At 39.7% G+C, this 22251-nt stretch overlaps 1 protein-coding gene across 1 annotated transcript in view; it reads right to left on the bottom strand.

Annotated features, from left to right (window-relative positions):
- Positions 1 to 22251, bottom strand: part of BAK1 (BCL2 antagonist/killer 1) — a 40664-nt gene that overhangs the window by 14060 nt on the left and 4353 nt on the right. The window contains exon 2 of the mRNA XM_089518608.1: positions 11843 to 11958. Coding sequence (XP_089374734.1) covers positions 11843 to 11912 — 70 coding nt within the window. The 5' untranslated portion in view covers positions 11913 to 11958. The remainder of the gene's footprint in view (positions 1 to 11842; positions 11959 to 22251) is intronic.

The following is a 22251-nucleotide window of genomic DNA, read 5'->3' as shown; positions in this document are numbered from 1 at the left end:
GTGTCGAGGGTAGTTGCAAATGACAATAGTTACGACTTGAAAACTTAAGCATGGTCCATGTCCAACCCCAAAGAAAACTTTCTGCCATCTGTAGAATCCTATCTGTACAGCCCATCTTGGTATGTGCATAGCTCTAGCCTGGGTTTAATATATTGGCCACTCTACAATAGAGCTAAATCTAGGGAATCTACTTTTTAAATTTGACATCTACTCAGGAGAAATGTACAATGGCTAAAATAGGAAAGTTTTTGGCCAAACTGTTATACACTGCTAGCAAAATCTTTAGCATTAGCCACATTTTTAACTTGAAGTTACGTAAACATTTCCTAATATGCAACTCTATTTTGATTTTTAAATATGAGCCAGCATAGTATAGTGGTTTGAATGCTGGACTATGATTCTGAAGATCAAGGTTCAATTCCCCGCTTAAGCATAAAAACCCACTGGGTGACCTTGGGCAAGTCACACTCTCTCAGCCTCAGAGGATGGCAATGGCAAGCCCCCTCTGAAGAAACTTGCCAAGAAAATCCTGTGAGAAGTTTGCCTTAGGGTTGCCATAAGTGTAAGAAAAAGGCTTGAAGACACACAAAAACAATTATAAAGGAAAGGCAGAATACTTCAGTGAGTTCTCCAAAACATCTTCCAAAGAAATGAATGAGAGCACCTAAAGATCACAGTTATACAGTGGGTCTTTGTTATCCACTGGGGTTTGGTTACAGTATCCCCCGTGGATAATAAAATCCATGGATGCTCAAGTCCCATTAAATATAATGGTATAGCAAAATGATGTCCCTTATATAAAATGGAAATTCAAGGTTTGCTATTTGGAATTTATACTTTTTTAGAATATTTACAAGCTGTGGATGCTTGAATCTGTGGATTAAAAGTCTGTGGATAAGGAGGGCTAACTGTATTTCCTTCCTCTGTTAGGCCACACAGTTTTAGCCTCTAGTGTAAATTTATTTTAAAATTTATGAAAATTCAAGTGTAGATCCATATCCTATGAATCTCTTATCCTGGCCTGAAAATTAAATTCAAGGGAAGAGACCATGTTGAACACGATTACTGTCCAGAAGTACCTCTTCTCCACTGAGGGAACATCCAGCATCCAAACAGGGAATCCAACAACACAGGTTAGAGTTAAAGCAGTCTTTTCTGTCCTTTTGTCTTGCATCCTGCCATGGCAGAGGGGCATTCCTATGGCAAAAGATAATTTAAACCTGAGGTCTGTATAAACCACACCATCACTCTTAATGGCTCCCATACATGCTTCCCTCTTCTGTCGTGTTTAGAGATCGGGGTGAACAACTATGTGGGAGCCAAATTTTGCCTGTCCCAACTCAACCCACACCAGAGTAGCCTCTTGGAACACTGTCCAGAAATGATATTACATTCCTTCTGGTCACTGTTTTCAGCCAAAATTGTACTTCGTGGAGTGCTGATACCAGCAGGCTTAGAGCAAGTCAAAGACTTCCAGATCTATATTTTAAAAATGCTTTAGGCAGAAAAAAAAATATAAGGGAGGAGAACTCAAAACAAGACTGAATATATCTGAAGCTAAGGAAAGGTGAGTCAACAAATCTTGAGCAGGTGTCAGGTGCCAGGAGAAGCTGACTGAGAAAGAAAGCAGGAAATGCAAAGGAGATTAAGGAGACAAATAGGAGGTGGGCAGTTATCATTCTGTCTCCCTTTCCCCACTGTCCTTTGCCCTATCTTTCTCCTCCTTTCACCACAAAAGGGCATCTAACTATCTCTCAAGACCATGTCCTGGTCTGCACTGAGAAGCTGTTTTTAAATCTCCCAAGAGAAATTAGAATTTTCCTTTCCCTTCCCCTGCCTTCCTTTTGCCAGCAAGCAAAAAAGGTTTTTATTTAGGCAGGGTTTTTAATATATAAACATGACAGGGTGCTTTTTATACGGGGTGTTTTAGGTATGTTTTTAACTTTTATATATGTTGTGTTAACTGTAATACTGTTTTATCTAGATGACTTTTTAAAAAAAAATTATTGTAAAGTCTTTAAAAATGTTTTTATCTTTGTGAGCTGCCTTGAGTCCTTTTCTGGGAGAAAGGTGGCATAGGTCCAAAAGACACTGCAGAAATAATCCAATTTGAGAACACTTAAACTGGCCTGGCTGAGTGCTAGGGGATCTTGAGAACTGTAGTTTATTGGGGCACAAGAGCTCTGACAGAGAAGGCTAAATGTCTCACAAAACTACAGTTCCCAGGATTCCCTCAACTGAGCCTGGGCAGTTAAAGCAGTTTCAAACTGGATTACTTCTGCAGTGTGTTTTGGACCATAGTATTATTATTATTATTATTATTATTATTATTATTATTATTATTATTTTACCCACAGAAATCTATGGAAAATCCAATGTAGCTGGGACTATGTTGTTCCATCTTATATCTTACTGCGTAATTCTCTGTGAATACTGCAGGCCAAAGGCAGGACTGAGACTGGTGTTCATCCACCAGATTGCTCTGAGTGCAAGAAAGACTGATCTGTAAAAATAACTCCTTCAAGACTTTTTCTTACGTAAAATCCAAGACTCAACTGTATGGCAACCTCATGCTTCACCAACTGGCACACGTGCATTGCAGTTAAAATGTTCAAAAACAGAACTACACAATGCCTATTTTGTACATAAAGGTACAGTGAAGACCTCTGCCTTTGGTGCTAACGTCTGATTCAGGTTCCTCAAATACAGGTTCAGTTAACAAGCACATACCAAAGATCCAGGGCAACTTTTTGTTTAGGGGGCAACTTGTGTACACTAATAGCTAACTCAGGGTCTGCGTAATGAGGGTTGTGTAGCCACAACAAGGCTGAAAAACAAGAGGAAGGTATCAGTCTGGTCTGGGGAAGCCCGTGGTTTGCAGAAGGAGAAACAAATGTACTTGTTATAATACCTCTGTTACACCCAATAGCTGAACCTCTCTGGTGGTTCAAAAAAATCAGGCTGAGTCACTAAAACACACAAGGAGAAAACAAAGTGTAAAATCCCAGAAGGAATGCAACCAAGTCACAATCAAATGTCAGATGAGCACAGCAGTGCAAAAATCTAAACATCCTAAAAAAAATTTTTTTTGTCTAAAGCCCCCACAAAAACAAACAAACAGCTTCATTTATATACTGCCTCATACTGAATTAACAGTGTCTAAGTGGTTTACAACTGTAAACACCATACTACTAGGAAAACCTTTTTGAGAAAGTTATTCCACAAATGGAAGATCATTACCGAAAAGGCCCACCCTCTAGTAATGAGTTGAGCTTGAGAAAGTTACCTTTTGGACTATGGCTGCATCCGTATTGCAGAGACAATCCAGTTTGACCTCACTTAAATTGCCATAGCTCAATGTCATGGAATTCTGGGAATTGTAGTTCTGGGAGACATTTAGCCTTCTCTGTCAGAGAGCTCTGGAGTCACAACAAGTGACAATTCTCAGAATTCCATAGCATTGAGCCTTATCAATTACAGTAGTGTCAAACTGGATTATTTCTGAGGTACAGATGCAGCCTACACCTCCCAGAATCACTCAGCCAGTGGCTACTGGCTAGTAGCAAATAAATTATCACCATGGGAAGTATGACAGACTATTTGACAAAGGTGTGGCACACAGATGACCATATTCATGGCAAAGTAGACATCTCAATGCTGCCCAAGACTGGCTATTTACCATCTGTACACAGCTTTGAAGATAGTTAAATACCTTAAAGGCACCAGATCCCATCTGATCATGGAAGTTAAACAAGGCCACCTCTGGTTAGTACTTGGATGGGAGAACACCAGTGAACACCAGATGCTATAGGCTATATTTTTGAGGAAGGAACTGGCAAAACCACCTCTGAGTATTCCTTGCCTAAGAAAACTCTATGTAATCCATGGCGTTACCATAAATCTGTTTTAATATTGTAATTATTTAACTCTATTTTAATGTATCACTTTAGTAAGTTTTTAATTGTACTGTTCTTTTCAACTGCAAGCTGCCCTGAGTCCCAGTTTTGGGGAAAAGGTGAGGTACAAATAAATATACTAATATTAATTAAAAAATCAATAGGTGACTTAAAGGCGCATGCACACATATGCACACAGACACACAGCCTAGAAGATGCTTACCGTATATACTGGACTATAAGTCAACCTCATATATAAGTTGAGGGCAGGTTTTGGGGCCAAAATTATAGATTTTGATATGGCTCATGGATAAGTTGAGGGTAAAACTTAGGGAAATCAAAGGAAACAATGCCAAAGAACTTACAAAATTACAGCAGGGATAACTATTTGTACTCATACTAAAGGCTGAATGGATGAGAGAGTAGAAGGGGGTCAAGGCTTCCAGAGCAGATTAAACTCTTGCCTTTCACCAGGGGATATCTATCTATCTATCTATCTATCTATCTATCTATCTATCTATCTGATTTAAAGTACAGTACTTACATTGACCCGTGGATAAGTTGATTCAGCTTTTTTGGGTCAATTTTTTAACCTAAATTTCTAGACTTATACATGAGTATATACAGTAATTTCAAACTGTAAGAAAGACAGGTGCTGGCTTCAATCAAGACAAACATAAAACACTGATTATTTCTGGGAGATGTACTACAATTAACAGCCATTTTAAGAGATTGGTTCACTCTCCATAAAAATAATTTCCATGTACAACTTGATAAATACTTTAACAACAACAAAATTTAAAAACCTGGGTGGATTGATTTAAATTATACAAGGAGGATGGAAGAAAAGCAAAATTAATTTCCAATCAAGTATCCCTGTGTTTTGTAATTATTATATTTACTGAAGAGGGGAAACGTATGCATACTATTTGGTTGCTATTATAATAGTGAAATCTAGCCTGGGAATTTAGCTCACAGGGAAAGCCTCCACACAAACATGAGATTTTCCTCTTTGGGCACAGTAAAACTTGATTTTTTGTCTTTGACTCAACAAAAACCAAAGTACCATATTTTCCAGCATATAAGACGACGTTTTGACCCTTGAAAATTGAGTCAAAAGTTGGGGGGCCGTCTTATACGCCAGGTTGAGCCCAGGGACCCGGTGCGCGTGCGCTCGGGTGCCAGCTTCTCAGGCCTCCAGAGGCCTGGGAAGGTGGCAGCCCCGCGCCGGCTTCTAAGGGGCCTTCAGAGGCCCCTTGGAAGCCGGCATGCGTGCTCTGGGGCCGCCGGCTTCTCAGGCCTCCGGAGGCCTGGGAAGCCTGCAGCCCCGTGTCAGCTTCTAAGGGGCCTTCGGAGGCCCCTTAGAAGATGGTGTGCGCGTGCACGGCCAGCTGCCAGCTTCTAAGGAGGAGGGGTAGCCTTATACAGTGAGTATTTGGGGGTCGTCTTATACGCCCGGTTGTCTTATACGCCGGAAAATATGGTAGGTGGCAGCTGGAAGAGATGAAATGGCAGCAACAGGTCATATAAAATCCTCACCAGGGATTCCTCATCAAGTCATTTCTCTCTTCATGCCTTCTTTTCCATTCCCCCACCCTGCCTTTGTCAACTTCTTGCTTGATGAAGATCTATCAGTCTGCACACATTAATATGGATCTTGGAATCTTTCTTATGGGCAACAATGCTAACCTGATTTCTTCAGAATTACTTTTATAAAACTCCCAAGCATCATAACGCAAACATAACCTGGTTTATCCACATTACAGAAGACAAATGGTGTTAAGCTTTCTTATTAAGAGATGTATTTTATCACTGAGCTCTCACATAAGGAACACCTCTGTTCCATTTATTTATTAATTAAATGTTTATATACCATCCTGTATAATGAGATCTCTAACATATCTGTCTGAGGAGGAACTTCCTGACAGTAAGGGCTGTTCGACAGTGGAACACTCTTCCTTGGAGTGTAGTGGAGTCTCCTTCCTTGGAGGTTTTTAAACAGAGGCTGGATAACCATCTGTCGGGGATGCTTTGACTGAGAGTTCCTGCATGGCAGGGGGTTGGACTGGATGGCCCTTCTGGTCTCTTCCAACTCTATGATTCTATGGCCTGTTACAGACAGCCAAAATAAAGCTGCTTCGAGTCACAGTGGAGCTATGGTGTTTCAATGATGCATGCGTCCTAAGAGTCCAGAAGTTGCACCAAAGCCACACTCCAGCCCTAAGGACTGGAGCGTGGCTTTGGTGTGGCTTCTGGACTCTTAGGACGCATGCATCATTGAAACACCATAGCTCCACTGTGACTCGAAGCAGCTTTATTTTGGCTGTCTGTAACAGGCCTATGATATTTTATATTATATTTTTAGGGATGATTTTGCTATACCACACTGATGTAAAGATGGCAGGCTAAGGGAGGACTGATCTGGGGAATTTTATGTATCTAAAGCTTCAGTAAAGAAAAGGCAACTGGTGGACTTTTTTTTTTTTAAAAAAATGAAGCACCCAGTACACTCAGTTTCAATGCCACATTGGCATTTATACAGGTATTAATTGTAGGTGTAGGAACTGTGTGGTTTTCCAGATGTAGTTGGACTGCAGTTCCCAGATGGCTTAACCAGTACAGCTAATATTGAGGGATTTGGGGAATTAAAGTTCCATGACATTTGGAAGGCCACAGTTTTATAAAATAATTGTTAACACTCCCCTTATGAATATGACAAAATAAGTCACAGAAAAAAACACTGCTGATAAAGCCACAGTGACTCATTTACAAGCATTACAGGTGAAAAGGTCACACATGCATAAATGTTCTCAAAGCAAAGGTATGGTTTTAGCAGTTAAATTGGGCATTGCTTTTTTCCCTTCATGTGTCTGCAAGCACACCTCTGGGAGCTTCACTCCTTCCTGATGCTAACCTATTTTGCTCATCTAAACTTAAATCAAAGTTGGAATTTATTAAGTTTGAATCCACTAGATAAGACTGCTATAAATGAGTTGATGTGACAATATTTTGTTTTTAACGATGAAATACTGCTGCTACCATAAACATGTCCTGGGCATTCCTGTTGTCTTCTTTGGTTGCTCTACAGTGAACCATCTGTGCTTGACTACACCACATCCTTTCATCACAGCCCCTCATGATATCAATATCTTCATGTGGGCCTTCTTAGAGAGGATCAAGTGAGCATGTACTTGTTGCCCTCTCATCTGTAAGGTGCAGGAGGGATGCTTTGCATTTGAGGACTTATACTAGCTTCTCTGCATTCTGTTTTGAAGCTGTTTTGGCACAAAAGAGCTTCAATGGAAAAATACAGAAAACTTTATTTGGACAATTTTTATTCTGGCTGGTTTTTGCCTATTAAAAAATCCTGTATGCAGCAGACAACTGAGACCCAGCAATGCTGTTTAAGATTCTTTGGATGACAACACTGTAAAATTTCTATCTTCTTGGTCTAGTTCAAAGTGAAATCTTTAACAAAATGGTGATTCTGGCACACCAAAATACAGCACTTTATAAGATGATGAATAAGATGGACAAATCCCAGCAGACTGGCGAAGGGCAAACGTTGTCCCCATCTTCAAAAAGGGGAAAAAAGAGGATCCCAACAATTATCGTCCAGTTAGTCTGACATCAGTTCTAGGAAAGATTCTGGAGCAGATCATTAAACAGAGAGTCTGTGAACATCTAGAAGGCAATGCCATAATCACAAAAAGTCAACATGGGTTTCAGAGAAACATGTCATGCCAGACAAACCTAATCTCTTTCTTTGATAAAATTACCAGCTTGGTAGATGAAGGGAATGCTGTGGATATAGTATATCTGGATTTCAGTAAGGCCTTTGACAAGGTTTCCCATGACATTCTTGCAAACAAGCTTGTAAAATGTGGGCTAGACAAAGGAAGTGTTAAATGGATCTGTAATTGGTTGACCGGCCGAACCCAAAGGGTGCTCAACAATGGCTCCTTTTCATCCTGGAGAGAAGTGACCAGTGGGGTCCCACAGGGCTCTGTCCTGGGCCCAGTGCTATTCAACATCTTTATCAATGACCTGGATGACAGAATTGGGAGCATACTTATCAAATTTGCAGATGACACCAAATTAGGGGGAATAGCTAATACCCCAGAGGACAGGATCAAGATTCAAAATGACCTGAATAGACTAGAAAGCTGGGCCAAAGCTAACAAAATGAAATTCAACACAGAGAAATGTAAGGTATTGCACTTAGGGCGGAAAAATAAAATGCCCAGATATAGGATGGGTGACACCTGGCTGAATGAAACTACGTGTGAAAGGGATCTAGGAGTCCAAGTAGACCACAAGTTGAACATGAGTCAACAGTGTGATGTGGCAGCTAAAAAGGCCAATGCTATTTTAGGCTGCATCAATAGAAGTATAGTGTCTAGATCAAGAGAAGTAATAGTGCCACTGTATTCTGCTTTGGTCAGGCCCCACCTAGGATATTGTGTCCAGTTCTGGGCGCCACAATTCAGAAAGGACATTGAGAAACTGGAGCGTGTCCAAAGGAGGGCGACAAAAGTGGTGAAGGGTCTGGAAACCATGCCCTATGAGGAACGACTTAGGGAGCTGGGGATGTTTAGCCTGGAGAAAAGAAGGTTAAGAGGTGATATGATAGCCCTGTTTAAATATTTGAAAGGATGTCATATTGAGGAGGGAGCAAGCTTGTTTTCTGCTGCTCCAGAGAACAGGACCCGGAACAATGGATGCAAGCTACAGGAAAAGAGATTCCACCTGAACATTAGGAGGAACTTCCTGACAGTAAGGGCTGTTCGACAGTGGAATGCACTTCCTCGGAAGGTGATAGAGTCTCCTTCCTTGGAGGTCTTTAAACAGAGGCTGGATGGCCATCTGTCAGGGATGCTTTGATTTGGATTTCCTGCATGGCAGGGGGTTGGACTGGATGGCCCTAGTGGTCTCTTCCAACTCTATGATTCTATGATTCTATGAAATGGAAGCTAAAGAAGCTGTAGCTACAGCTTATTGAAACAACGGTTAAAGAGACTTTTGGCTTTTAAAATGGCTACTATGCTAGTTAGGTAAAGTTTTAGTCAAACATGTTCATCATTTTTCATAATGTTTTTTGCTTTAATTATACTAAATTCTAGACGTTCTTGGAAAAGTCATTTTGGAGAGAATTTATTTACAGTCGGCCCTCTGGATCCATGGATTCAACTACAGCATGAAAATATTTTTTTAAAAATTCCAAAAAGCAAACCTTGATTTTTCCCATTTTTATAAGGGACACCATTTAACTAAGCCATTGAATGTAATGGGATTTGAGCATTCATGGATTTTGGTGTCCCCTGGGGTGGAGTGGGGGCAATCCTGGAACCAAATCTCAGCAGATACCAAGGGCCCACCGTAATGGCTATGAGAGCTACAGTGTGTGAAATCCACACTGAGGAAATTATGTTGAAAGCCATACATTGTTAGTATAATCACATATCAACATGCCTGCATTAAGAGGCTTTAGATAAAGTCAGTTATTTTAAACTGTTTGAGTCCAGTTTGTTGAAGTACACAATGCTATTAGATAGATAAAGCTATCAATGAGTATTGGTCATGATGGCTGTATATCAAGATCTAACCCTGATTAACAGTTGCTGGGAAACAATAGCAGGAGAGGGATGATGCTTTCACATCTTGCTTGTGGACCCTCATGGGCCTCTAGTTTGCTACTGTGGGATACAGGCTGCCAGATATGATAGGTCTAGATAGGCCTTTAGTCTAGTCCAGAAGGATCTGTGTTCTTACAATATCAGGATAGACAAAAGCAATGAACACTGCCAGCAGTTTTCTGAGTGTGCACCTGTGATGATCATGTTATCCATTTCTCCCAAGTACAAATACAATATCCATCCAGTCTTGGGCCAAAAACTAACATGCTCCAGAAAACAGGATAGGCAAAATAAGTAGAATAGTTACAACTGGTATGTAGAAATGTGTAAGAACTGAAGGACGTACACAGAAAGCAAGCACCAACCAGTTCAAGAGCTTTATCATAACAGTGCCAGATACAAATTTTGAGTTTGTCACAAACTCACTCAGTGACCTTAGGCATATCTGAGTCTCTCACAAGATCTGCAATGCTTAGAAGGTTGTTGTGATGATTACTCAACACTTTCCTGACTTAGGAAAAGCACTAAACATTGCAGTTTATATTTATTTTACTATTGTTTTTCAACAACCTTACGGGGTATCAGATGGACTAAGAAAACAAATAGTTCCAAATCTATAAAATGGGCTTATTAACAAGTGCTACCATGAGTATGAGGCAAAGACAATGAGCCACTAAGTAAACTAAAAAGTGATATTAAAATGATTAATAAATTCTAATGCAGCCATCAACTTGTGAGGTTATTTCAGTGATAACACTCCCTTAACTTCAGGTTCTCAATTTGTAAAGCAGGACCAATACTGGATGTCATACTGAGGAGGGAGCAAGCTTGTTTTCTGCTGCTCCAGAAAACAGGACCCTGAACAATGGATGCAAGCTACAGGAAAAGAGATTCCACCTCAACATTAGGCAGAACTTCTTGACAGTAAGGGCTGTTAGACAGTGGGACACACTGCCTTGGAGGGTGGTGGAGTCTCCTTCCTTGGAGGTCTTTAAGCAGTGGCTGGATGGTCATCTGTCAAGGATGCTTTGATTCAGAGTTCCTGCATGGCCGGGGTTGGACTGGATGGCCCTTGTGGTCTCTTCCAACTCTATGATTCTATGATTTAGTGGCCTCACTAAAGTGTAGAAGAGGGGGTTGGACTGGATGGCCCTTGTGGTATCTTCCAACTCTATGATTCTATGGATATTACACAGCCCAAGTGTTTGCTCCTACTGTACTTTGTGCTGCAGCCTTATTTTCTGTTGTGAGTGTTGAGGTGACAACAAGTTAGGTAGTAGGAAAGTGTGTTCGTATCACAAGCCAGAAACATGTAACATTCAAGTTCTGTTTGTATGTTTTGAAGGTAACTATAAAGACAACAATGCTTAGCAAGACAGAAGGCAATAGAAAAAGAAGACAACCCAATTACAGGTGAATAAACTCAATAAAGGAAGCTACCTCCCTAAATTTGCAAGATCTGAGCAGGTTGATGTCACAGGGTGACTTGGAGGTCTCTCGTCATAGGGACCTCATAAATCAAAGTTGACTTGACAACAACAACGGTTTAACTTTGAGAAATGGGAAAGTAAACAGTGCCTTTTAAAAATCTCCACAACTATAATGATAACTAAGTAGTTTTTGGAGCCTTGGAATTATAACTGCAACTAGTTACTTTGTAATTGTAACTTTATCATCTCTGGTGCACAATGGTGTTACATTGAGTGACATTGACAGACAGTATTGGATTGACTGAAACATTTGTAAATTTCTGTCATTCACGAGAAATCCCAGGGAAGTATATAAAATTTAATAGCAAAAATGCACATGCAAGTTAAGAAGCATAACTGTTATAAACAACAAATAAGCCAAAATAAACATTTAATATTTAAAATACAGGAATTTGTGGCACAAAATACATGAATGCCACAAACAACAAACTGATTCAAATAAGTCAAAAACCTCTGACTAGTAGTCCTTTGCCCTGAGGTTGCTGTAAAAGAAAACCACAAGAATGACACATCAAGAGGAAAACAGGCCAAGTCACAGAACAACCTTATACATGTTTACTTAAATTTTCAGTTCTGCTATGTCAAATGGGTTTCACTCCCCTATAAGCATGCACACAACTGCAGCTAACATCATTTTAAAAAAGCATCCTATTAGCAAATCCTGTAGACAGATTAGGAATGGCTAGCGAGTTAAGGTTGCCATTTGCTAAGTTCTGGCAGACATATGGGCCTATTCCTTCATTTCCAAAAGTATGATTTCATTCATGTTATAATAACAAAGTGAACACAAAAGAGCGGAGTGTTGTCACAAGCATTTCACCTGATTCCACGGATGATCTGCGTCTCCTTGTGTTCCTGTCTGTTGGGTCACTGCCATTTCTTGAGTCCATGCTGCAGTGGAGCTTTGAGGGAAAAACAGCGGTAATCCCCAAGAATCTGGAAGAGACAGACAAGCCAGTCTGTGACCACAAGGTTCAAGAGTTTGAATGCTAAACAGAATCCTCTGAGCTAAAGCACTCCTTTCCCTCGGCTGCTTCCTCTTCCCTTGTGAGCCATTTAGCTCCACCTCTTTGGGTAACCCAACTCTGCTCTGCCTTACTCACACCCACTCTTTTGTGTTAGTACCCTCCCTGTCTCACCAAAAATAAAGTCTAGTGCCTTCTCCTTCTCTATCTTGCCCCCTCCAAATTGTTACTTAACCTCTCAACCTAAACTTTTCACAACACTCTTTCTGTTCCATCATCAGTGCTTCTTGCACTGCTTATAAAAAAGAAACACTGAACGCCTAGCCGACTCTTATTGTATTGGAAACACTAATTCTTCTCTCAGTGAAACTGAAACTAACAAATGTACCTTACAAATGTTTATTGGAAACTAAAATCAAATTAGAATCGAGAGGAACAAACAGTCAAATAATCCTGTCCAAATCAATCAGTGGAAAACAGTCTCCGCCTACACATCTAAAATCTCTAGATTTCCTGCATCTGATTCAGCAAAAAATGATGTTGTGGGTATAAAGGACACCTCTGCATTTTTTTTTAAAAGAAGGAAATGTTGACGAACTAAATGTTGCTGATAAAATTCTACTAATACTTCCTTGTGCCATACAGTCAAGGAAAGTCTAATTCTCATTCCCTTCTGGCTGAATATATTGGAACATGTTAATTTTGTACTGAGAAAAATTTTCCAATATGTATACTTTTAAATTTAAATTTCTGCAACCTAATTGGTGGTAAACATGGTTAGATTATCCATGCTTGCAACATTGCTGAGATACTCAGCAACATACTCAGATCATTCAATAGTAAGAAGATGATACTGTTTTGTCCATGAATGAATGTGTATTCTACAGATGGTGGCTTCAATTTTTGTTGTTTGGAATGATGGTCAGTTCAAATTAAAGTACGGACATGCTTAATCATATCCATTTCCTATTTGCTTCCCCCTTTCTTGTATTTATGTTTAAAACATTAAATATTTTTAAAATGTACTGTATATATGTACCTATATATGATTCAAGAGGGTGGGAAAGACATCCCTAATCCAGAAATCTGAAATTCTCCAAAAAGATAAAAGTTTTTGCCTCCGGCTGCCTACGTATGCCTTCAACGCGGTGGCTGTGGTACTACTCCTCATTTATCTCTCAGATCCCCAGTGTCTCTCCAGTCTCATGTCTCATACACAACACAAGTAGTGGAGAGAGATGCTACTGGAGAAGTCACAAGAATCTGTGAAATGGCAGGAGTCATGGATTTGCACCTAGTACTATGCTTGGATTCCCATCATTTCACAGACCCTCAGTTTTCTCCATCTCCATCTCTCCAGCTTTGTGTTTCTCTCCAGTCTTGTATATACAGTATGCACTATGCTACTTGTGTTGTGTATTATGTAGCTTCAAATACAAATATTCCAAAATCTGCCCCCACCAAAAAGTTCACATTACAGCATTAAACTTCACTGACAGACTCAAATAGATGCTGCCCAAATGGCTAATTCAAAATTGAAGCCACACAAATCCTCAAAAGGAGTTCATTTTGTATCATTTGTATCATTTTGAGCAGTGCTGTAGGAAGTTTTTTGCTGAGCAACTTTCAAGAATGCACCTAAAGAAGTGCAAAAAGAAAGTCCTATAACACTTTAAGATGTTCATTATGGTATGAATGTTTGTGGGCTAGTCTACTTTCTCAGATGCAGGGAGTATAAACTCCAGTAAAGGTGGGATTCATGCAGTCCTCAGTGTTGTTGGACTGCAACTCCCATAAGCCCAAGCCCACATAGCCAACAGTAGAGGAATGCTGGGACCTGCAGTCCAACAATATCCCAAGGGTTGCAGGATTCCCACCCCTGATCTAGGAATATCTACAGGTGCATCTACATTTGCAGAAATAATGCACTTTGACACCAGTTTAACTGCCATCGCTTCATTCTACAGGATCCTAGGATTTATAGTTTTGTGAGGCACCAGCACTCTGGCAAAGAAGGCCTTGTAAAACTACAGATCCCAGGATTCCACAGGATGGAGCTACAGAACTTAAAGTGGTGTCAGACTGCATTATTTCTACAATGTAGATGCACCCTACATGATGAACATGACTAGGGGTGGGATGTTGACAGTAAGGGTTTTTGGGTTTTTTTGGGGGGGTTGTACATTTTTGCTTCTTTTTTTGTGCAAAATTTAGACAGTACTAGAACAGTAGAAGGGTACTAATGATTACATTATCAACAATGGCTATTTGCAAAAGTATTAATGAAAATAGTTTTTGTGGGGTTTTTAGGCTATGTGGCCATGTTCTAGAAGAGTTTCTTCCTGACGTTTCACCAGCATCTGTGGCTGGCATCTTCAGGGAATGCTTGCCCTCCAGCCCAAAAACCCCACCAAAAACTATGGATGCCAGCCATGAAAGCCTTCAACTCCTTATTAATGAAAATATGGCAAGGTGGATTTTCCTGCCTGGGTCTCTAGCACAGCACTTCATGTGACAAGGATCAGATACAGCAGAGTTAGCTAAGGCCAAAGCAGTGGTTTGACCTTTGCAATTTTACTCTTTTTAGAAAGATTGGCTTTGAGCAGCAATTCATACCTGTATCTGACTTGCTCAGTAGGTTCAGAAAGTGTCTTCCCAAATGCACCAAAAAGACATGAAAAGGCCACCATCATTTTGTATGTTTATTCACTGAACAAATATAATTTCTTACAGTATGACAAAAGGCCTTTAGCAATTCAGTGCCACAGATCCTTCATCTGTACTATAGAATGATGATCTGGATTGTGATCATGATATTGTCCTGCCTTATAAGACTGTTGTACATATCACTGAATGCATAGGGAACTTAGAAAAGACACAAAGCATCACCACAATCAGCCAACAAGCCCTGCTGGGCAGCCTAAGAAAAGTCATCCTCAGTTTTTGTATCAATTTTTGTAAAAGAAAAAATGACAAAGATGCTACCCAGATTCAACTGCACAATGAACAAGGTTTAACTTTTGCTACAATGTATCAAGGCCACTTACAGTTTTCAAATAACTAGACAAAAAGTAAAAGTTTAACAGCAGTTTGATATGCACAAAATTGCAAGTGTGATTTTTCAGGGCTCAGAAAAGAAACATTGCCATCTTCTAGTACATACTACTGTTAAAGACACTGTAGTGAGAGTGACATATTTGGCTCTGGAAGACTCAGCTTCTACTCTTATCACTTGATGAAACTGGATGACTTTTCACCAACTGTCATCATTTTATAGTTTCACCTTCTTTACAGAATTGTTGTGAAGATAAAATGTGGGAAACCACCTATATCATTTGAGCTTCTTGAGAAACATAAGGATATTTATGTAACTTAAACTACCTAAATACATTGGCAGTGCAAGGATCCACTTCATATACGTTTAGCTCCTCTAATGAAAAGCATTTTGGAGGAGCACTGTATGTGAATCCTGCTATAGTCCCATATAACAAGACATATGCCTACAAGCATGCACTTTTTTTTTTTTTACAAGGATGTAACTTTCATTTGGAAAATTCAGCTTTAGAGATTCAGCCTACACTCTAACAAGTAGTTTCAATTAACCACTGCAGTGGTTTCAGACAAGGGGCCCTTTCACATTACTCAGTTATAGTGCCATGATTCCACTTTAACTGCCACAGAGAAACAGAATGGTTCCCAATTGTCGAAGGAGTCAGACAAGGCTGCATCTTATCACCCTACCTGTTCAACTTATATCAGAACATTTTGTAAGAAAAACAGGCTTGGACAAAGGAGGAAGAGGAAGGAATATCAACAATCTCATCATTGATTCACTATTAAATGTGTTTGGTATAACTGGGACTAACCAACATGATGCAGGTCTTTGAATCTCACACCAGCATGACTTTTAAGCCCCAAGACAAACTCAGTTTAAGAAAGAGGAATCATCTTTCTGGTGGAGACAATATGGTGAAATGCTGAAGCCACACAGAGGGGGAAAACATTTGTGGGCTCTATAGATTTAATAATACTCCCCCAGTTATTAGGCACTGTGCATGTTAGCTGTGGCTAGCTGCCTAATAACTGGAGAAGTGTTAAAATCCATTCTAGAGAGTCCACATTGTCAATAGACTTTGGTTAGGGGGAAAAAGCCACAGAACAACAGAAGTGACATGGCCACATAGCCCGAAAAACCCACAAAAAACTATGGATGCCGGCCATTAAAGCCTTCGACTTTACAGAAGTGATATCCTGTATAAAACCAATTGATGCTCAAGGAATCAGATCAAGAAGTTTTTGAATTAGACAACATTCATCTTTAGGTTTAGTTTAGATATTCTAAAAAAATAAATAATAAAGAAATTTGCAAGTGTTACACTTACATGCCATGCTGTTATCACAGTACAAGCAGTTGTTACACACTCTTGTCAATTTTCCAACAGACAGAAAATGAGCAGGAGAATATAGCTGTTCCTCAAACAAAGAACAGCAATTGTTTAACAGACCAAAGATCTTAATCAGATTACAAATGGTTTGGTCTTGCTGGAGGGATCGAGTTACACCATCCTCCAAGCAACAAGGCAACAAATAAGGCAGGACTTACAAAAAACACTTCAGGAAGCATTAGGTATTCAAGAAACCAGGATAGTGCCAAGTCCAGTTTTCAATCAGTAATGATGTGAAGAATCCATTTTTGCTGTTAGCATCAAGCATAAAAGGCAGAAATTCAAGTGGTATGAGATTGCGCAGAGCAATGCCCAGGGGGAAAAAAGACAGGAAAAATAAGAAGAAATTAGAGCTGAGTTAGTCAGTACTTTCTTCCTGGAAGATCATTCTTTCTCTCACAAGACACTAATTTTTAAAAATCAAATATTTATAAAGGTAGGTGTGGGAAAATACTGTAGGTCATGAAAGGAAGAAGCCAAACAAGAGATAATTTAAGGCTAAGAACTTTAATTTAATTTAATTTAATAATTAATTAAATATTAATTTAAGCCCAAGACCTAGATAACTTAAATTACTTTCAGTCACTAAGTACTGTAATGGAATTGTTTGACTTTTGCAAATAAGGGGCTAAAAGAGAGCAATCCCAAAGGAATGACAAACTTTTTAGCTTGGTTTTAAAATATAGGAAGGTGTAAGTAAATTGGGGACCCAGTGTGGTGTAATGGGTTCAGCACTGAACTATGACTCTGGGGACCAGGGTTTGAATCCCTCTCAGATAAGGAAACACAGTGGGTGACCTTGGGCAGGTCACACTCTCTCAGCTTCAGAGGAAGCCAAAGGCAAACCCTTTCTGAACAAATCTTCCCCAGAAAACCCCATGATAGGGTAGCCATATGACAGAGATGACTTGACGGCACACAACAAGGTTGCTATACTATTACATCCCTATTACACTTGATCCCACTCCCATAACTGTATAAATATGCTATATATCATGGGCTGTAAAAGCACTCGACATTGCATCCAAAGAAGTGGCATCCAAAGCTCATGACAAAATCAAACCCAATTAGTCTTAAAGGTGGTGCCACATCTTTTCCCTCCCTTCTTCCTTTTTAAACAAGAAAGAAGTAAATTATCAACCGAAGAATCTAAAAAGAAAAATGGGGGGATATTTAATATGGACCTGATGGGACTAAATCGCAGCATGCCAAATTATCTTCCTGCTATAAATGACAGATTAGCAGACATGAGAATTTTAAGAACTTAATTTTTTATTGTAAGATCTTTTAAATGTGTTTATCTGTGAGCCACCTTTGGTTCCTTTCTGGGAGAAAGGCAGCAATGAAATAAAATAAATGAGAGACATAGATTTTTGATTTCCATAAAGTCTGATGAGTTTCCATATGACATCTTGGTCCAATTCACACTACAAAGTGAAGTGGCAATTTATCCCTTGAAAAATATGCCTTTGAAAGCCAGTATGGTATAGCAGTTTAGCTATGTAACGTTTGGGATGTTGTTTCCTGGATAGATAACCCCGGCCCCAGGAACCCTCTTCTCATGAGAGTCCCCAAGGTCCTCCCTTTCAAATTTAAGTAGAATCCCTTAACCCTAGCGAATATGGAGGGACAACTGTATTTCTATGGTATAGATCAGTGTTCTCAACCTTCCTAATGCTTTAATACAGTTCCTCATGTTGTGGTGACCCCAAACAATAAAATTGTCGTGTCTCCGTTACTAAAACCATCAGAAATATGTGTTTTCTGATGCTCTTAGGCGACCCCTGTGAAAGGGTCATTTGACCCCCAAAGGGGCCACGACCCACAGGTTGGGAACTGCTGGTATAGATGCACCCAAAGAAGTACCTTTTGGTGCTGGGCGACAGCAGTATGCCTGCAGTAAACAATGGGAAATTTGTTTACTCATCAATTCTCATCAATGTTTGATTCAAGGTATGGGAAATCTTTAAGGCTTCCTACTCCCTCAAAAGACCCTATCCTTTCCTCCTGTGTATCCAGATGTTTGAAAGCTCCTCCTAGAACAGTGATTCTCAAATTCTGGTCCTCCAGGTGTTTTAGACATGAGCTCCCAGAAGTCTCTGCCACCTTGGCCAATTGTCTGGGATTCTGGGAGCTGAAGTCCAAAACACCTGTTAAGCCAGAGTTTGGGAATCACTGTACTAGAACATCTGGATGATGCAATCTCATCTACTCCTATCTCTCCTTAAACCTACCTTTTTTTCATAGCACAAGTTCTCATGTTCCATTGAACCCGAGCCTTGAACTAGATTAAAGTATGTGCATTTGAAACAGCTGAATTATTAATTCTCTGTTTACTTCCTTCTCCACTCCTCTCCTGTTCTCCTCTCGCACGCTTATATCAGATTTTAGACTGGAAATCCCTCAGGGCTGGTACCTATCCTCTCTAAAGTGCCAAGCACATTGATGGCAATATGTAAACAACAGTGAACCACAGTAGTCATGTGAATATTAAATATATGAAGCCACTCAATAACCTTTGTATTAAATCCAACTACACAATCTGAACAATCTGGGGCAATTCTAGTCCTCTGATACAAGAGGTAAACCCTCAGCTCCATTTGAATAAATGGGAGATTACTATAGTAACAAGAACTGCTGAGACATTGCAGCAGTAATCTAAGTTAAGGACTTTCAGATCCTTATATATGGCAACATTAACTACACAAACAAAAGCTTAGTCATCTGCATCTCTTTGCGTATGCTGGGAGTTACAAGTCACCTCTGCCACACGTGGTGCATGATCCTTTTCTAGGAAATGCATATACTTCCTTGAAACAAACAACCTATGGCACTTGATCCATGCACAAGAACTGAAAATCTCCACACTTGTTATACTGCCATCCTCTCACAGTCTATCATCACACTTTTAGCAAATCATCAAAAACATATATTCTTCCTAAAACTTCTTTGTTACAAACTTCAAGACAAAGAAGCAAAATGCCTTAGAATCCAGATTTTCAAAAGTGTTTGAATCTGAAATGTAATGCTTTTTAAAAGGTTCTAAACCGCACATTGTGTATTAAACAATGTTAGAATGTATTTGGAAAGTCCGGAGTTGTCGTTATGTATGTATTGTGTAGTTGGATTTATATATGGAGATTAGAACAAAACCACAAATTCTTAAAAGTGAGGTAGAAGCTGCAATAAGAGAAATGGGGAAAAACAAATCACCAGGAACAGATGGCATTCCAATCAAACTACTATAACTCACACTGATGGAATCAACTCCAATCTTAACCAACATATGTAATAGAAAACAAAACAGTGGCCAATGGATTGGAAATGATCAATTTACATTCCCATCCACAAGAAAGGAGACACAAAAGACTGCAGCAACATTAGGACCATAGCACTCACACAAGCAAAATCATGCTCAAAATTTTCCAATGATACATGGAGAGAGAACTCCCAGAAGTCCAAGTGGGGTTCAGAAGGAGGAGAGGGACTAGGGACTACACTGCAAACATATGATGGCTAATGGAGCACACCAAAGAATTGCAAAAGAAAAGAAAATCAGCATGTGCTTTATAGACTATAGCAAAGATGACTAAACTGAGGCTGCCCGTACTTTGGTCACATCATGAGAAAATACACCTCATTAGAAAAGACAATAATGTTGGGAAAAGTGGAAGGAATTAGCAAGAGAGGAAGACTGCATGTCAGATTAAGGAGGTCACGGGTATGAATCTGCAGAAACTGGGAAGAGTAGTGGAGGATAGGCGGTATTGGAGATGTCTCATCCACAGGATCGCCATGAATTGAGATCAACTGGAGGGTAGTTAACAACAACAACAACAATGGAGTCTTTTAAACCAAGACTGGGTTTAAAACAGCCAGGAGAGGAACACATTACTTGACCAAGTAGAAATAAAAGGGTGATGAAAATTATACATGGAACAATTATATAAGAGATGAAAGGACGAATGGCTTGTTGTTAAAGTGAAATTGCTAGTTCAGTCGGAGGCTCTTAAACTACAATTTCCATCATTATCACTAGTAAGATATCCATAGTGGCTAGATAGGAGCTGCATTTCAGCAACAACTGGAGGATCACTAGATTTATTTATACTGTTATATTCTTACAAGCAGGCCTACCTGTTACCATACCTACATTTTGTACACTTTCCTTTTTTACTTATACTAAAAAAATGCATTTAGGTACTTTCTTATGACTAGCTGTCACAACAGTTTGTAAGTTTAAAGTATGTAAGAAATGTCTTTTCTTCTCTGTTTTTTTCTTCTTTCCAATGATGCTAACTTCTTCTTCACTCTCCCTTGGCCCAGCCACACCCCTACAAAAACTAAGTAGCAAAGAAGAAGCAAAGGTCTGTGATTAATAAGTTAAAGTATGCTCTGGACAGTTACTGACGTGAAAATAAAATGCCTGTTGGGTGAATCTGGAGTAGGTAAAGATGAACACATACAGGAACCAGCAGGAACTATCTTCAGACAGCTATACTATGTACACATTACTCTGGATCTAAACCATCACATGACAGGTAGAGTGTAAATATTCATACCTGAGGAACAATCAGCTTTGTTCTTTGTTTATGTAGAAAAGTCTCCTTTAATTCAATACATTTGGTAGAAGATACTGTTTCAGCATACAGGTTACTGTATGTTTAATATCAACACATTTAAAACTGAACTACCATTCACTGAAATTTAATATACCTGTATATTAATTTTGAAAATAAACTTGAAAAATTCATTTGGTTTTTTTTGCTTTTTCTACTCCTTGAAATCATTATTGCTGTGGATGAATGAGAGTGTGGAATCTAACCAAACCTTCAACAGAACCTTTGAATGTTCTCATATGACAAGCCCCTGATTGTATGTGTGTGACTAAGGTGGGGTCTGCATGGGCCAGAATACTCCAGGAGTAGCCTGGGCTATTCTGACCCCAAAGTTGCCCCGATATTCCTGTTATCTTGGGCACTCTGTTGCAACACCAAGCGGCTTTTCAAATTGTGTCCTGCTGTGCCACCCAGCACCACCACTGCTGGCACAAGTCACTTGCTCTGAAGTCAAAACGAGGCGCCCTGCACCAATCACATGGCTGGGTGACTTAAGACTGAGTGACTGACACCAGTGGCAGTGGTGCCAGGCTTCACAGAATGACATGTTGTAAACAGCTGCCTGGTATTTCAATGGAGGGTTCCAGATCTTCTGCGAAGGCCCGGAGGAAAAAGTGATGTATTTTAAAACTCTGTGTGTGTGTGTGTGTGGGGGGGGAGTTATGATGGGTTTGGTACTTTGTCCAGATAGTTCACACCAGAGCTGGGAAGTGGCCCTGCATCATCAGGACTGCTGTTTTATTCAACCCATGAAGACAGCCCATAAGGGTTTACCATTTGCTGAAGAGAGCTATCAAGAAACCTTTAGAGACTCACTAAAATGTAGGTTCAGTAACATACCAGTGAGACTTGTTTTAGGAGAGACTATAGTTCAGTGGTAGAGCACATGTGTTACATGTAGAAAATCCAAGGTTCAATGCCTGGTATCTCCAAGGAGGGCTAAGAAGAAAATCCTGCCTCAACTGGAGAGCCACTACTAGTCTGCATTGACAATACTTGTCCAGTGGAGCAGTAGTATGAACCAGTATAAGGGAGCTTCTTACATTCACATCACAGACTCTCACAAGCTACGAGCTGCTGCATAATCCAAGGTAAAGAAAAGAAGATACAACAAATCTCTCAGTAAGTTCAATGTGTTTTGGCCTATATGTGCTCTTGAGACCTTCTTCATAGGGCTACATAAAATAAAAATCAATGCTT

This window comes from Sceloporus occidentalis, unplaced genomic scaffold (assembly GCF_023333645.1).
Source record: "Sceloporus occidentalis isolate IW3139 unplaced genomic scaffold, rSceOcc1.0.p SCAF_3, whole genome shotgun sequence".
In the NCBI taxonomy this organism is placed as follows: Eukaryota; Metazoa; Chordata; class Lepidosauria; order Squamata; family Phrynosomatidae; genus Sceloporus; species Sceloporus occidentalis.
The sequence above is the reverse complement of the archived record's forward strand: the minus strand, read 5'-3'. Positions and strand labels throughout refer to the sequence as shown.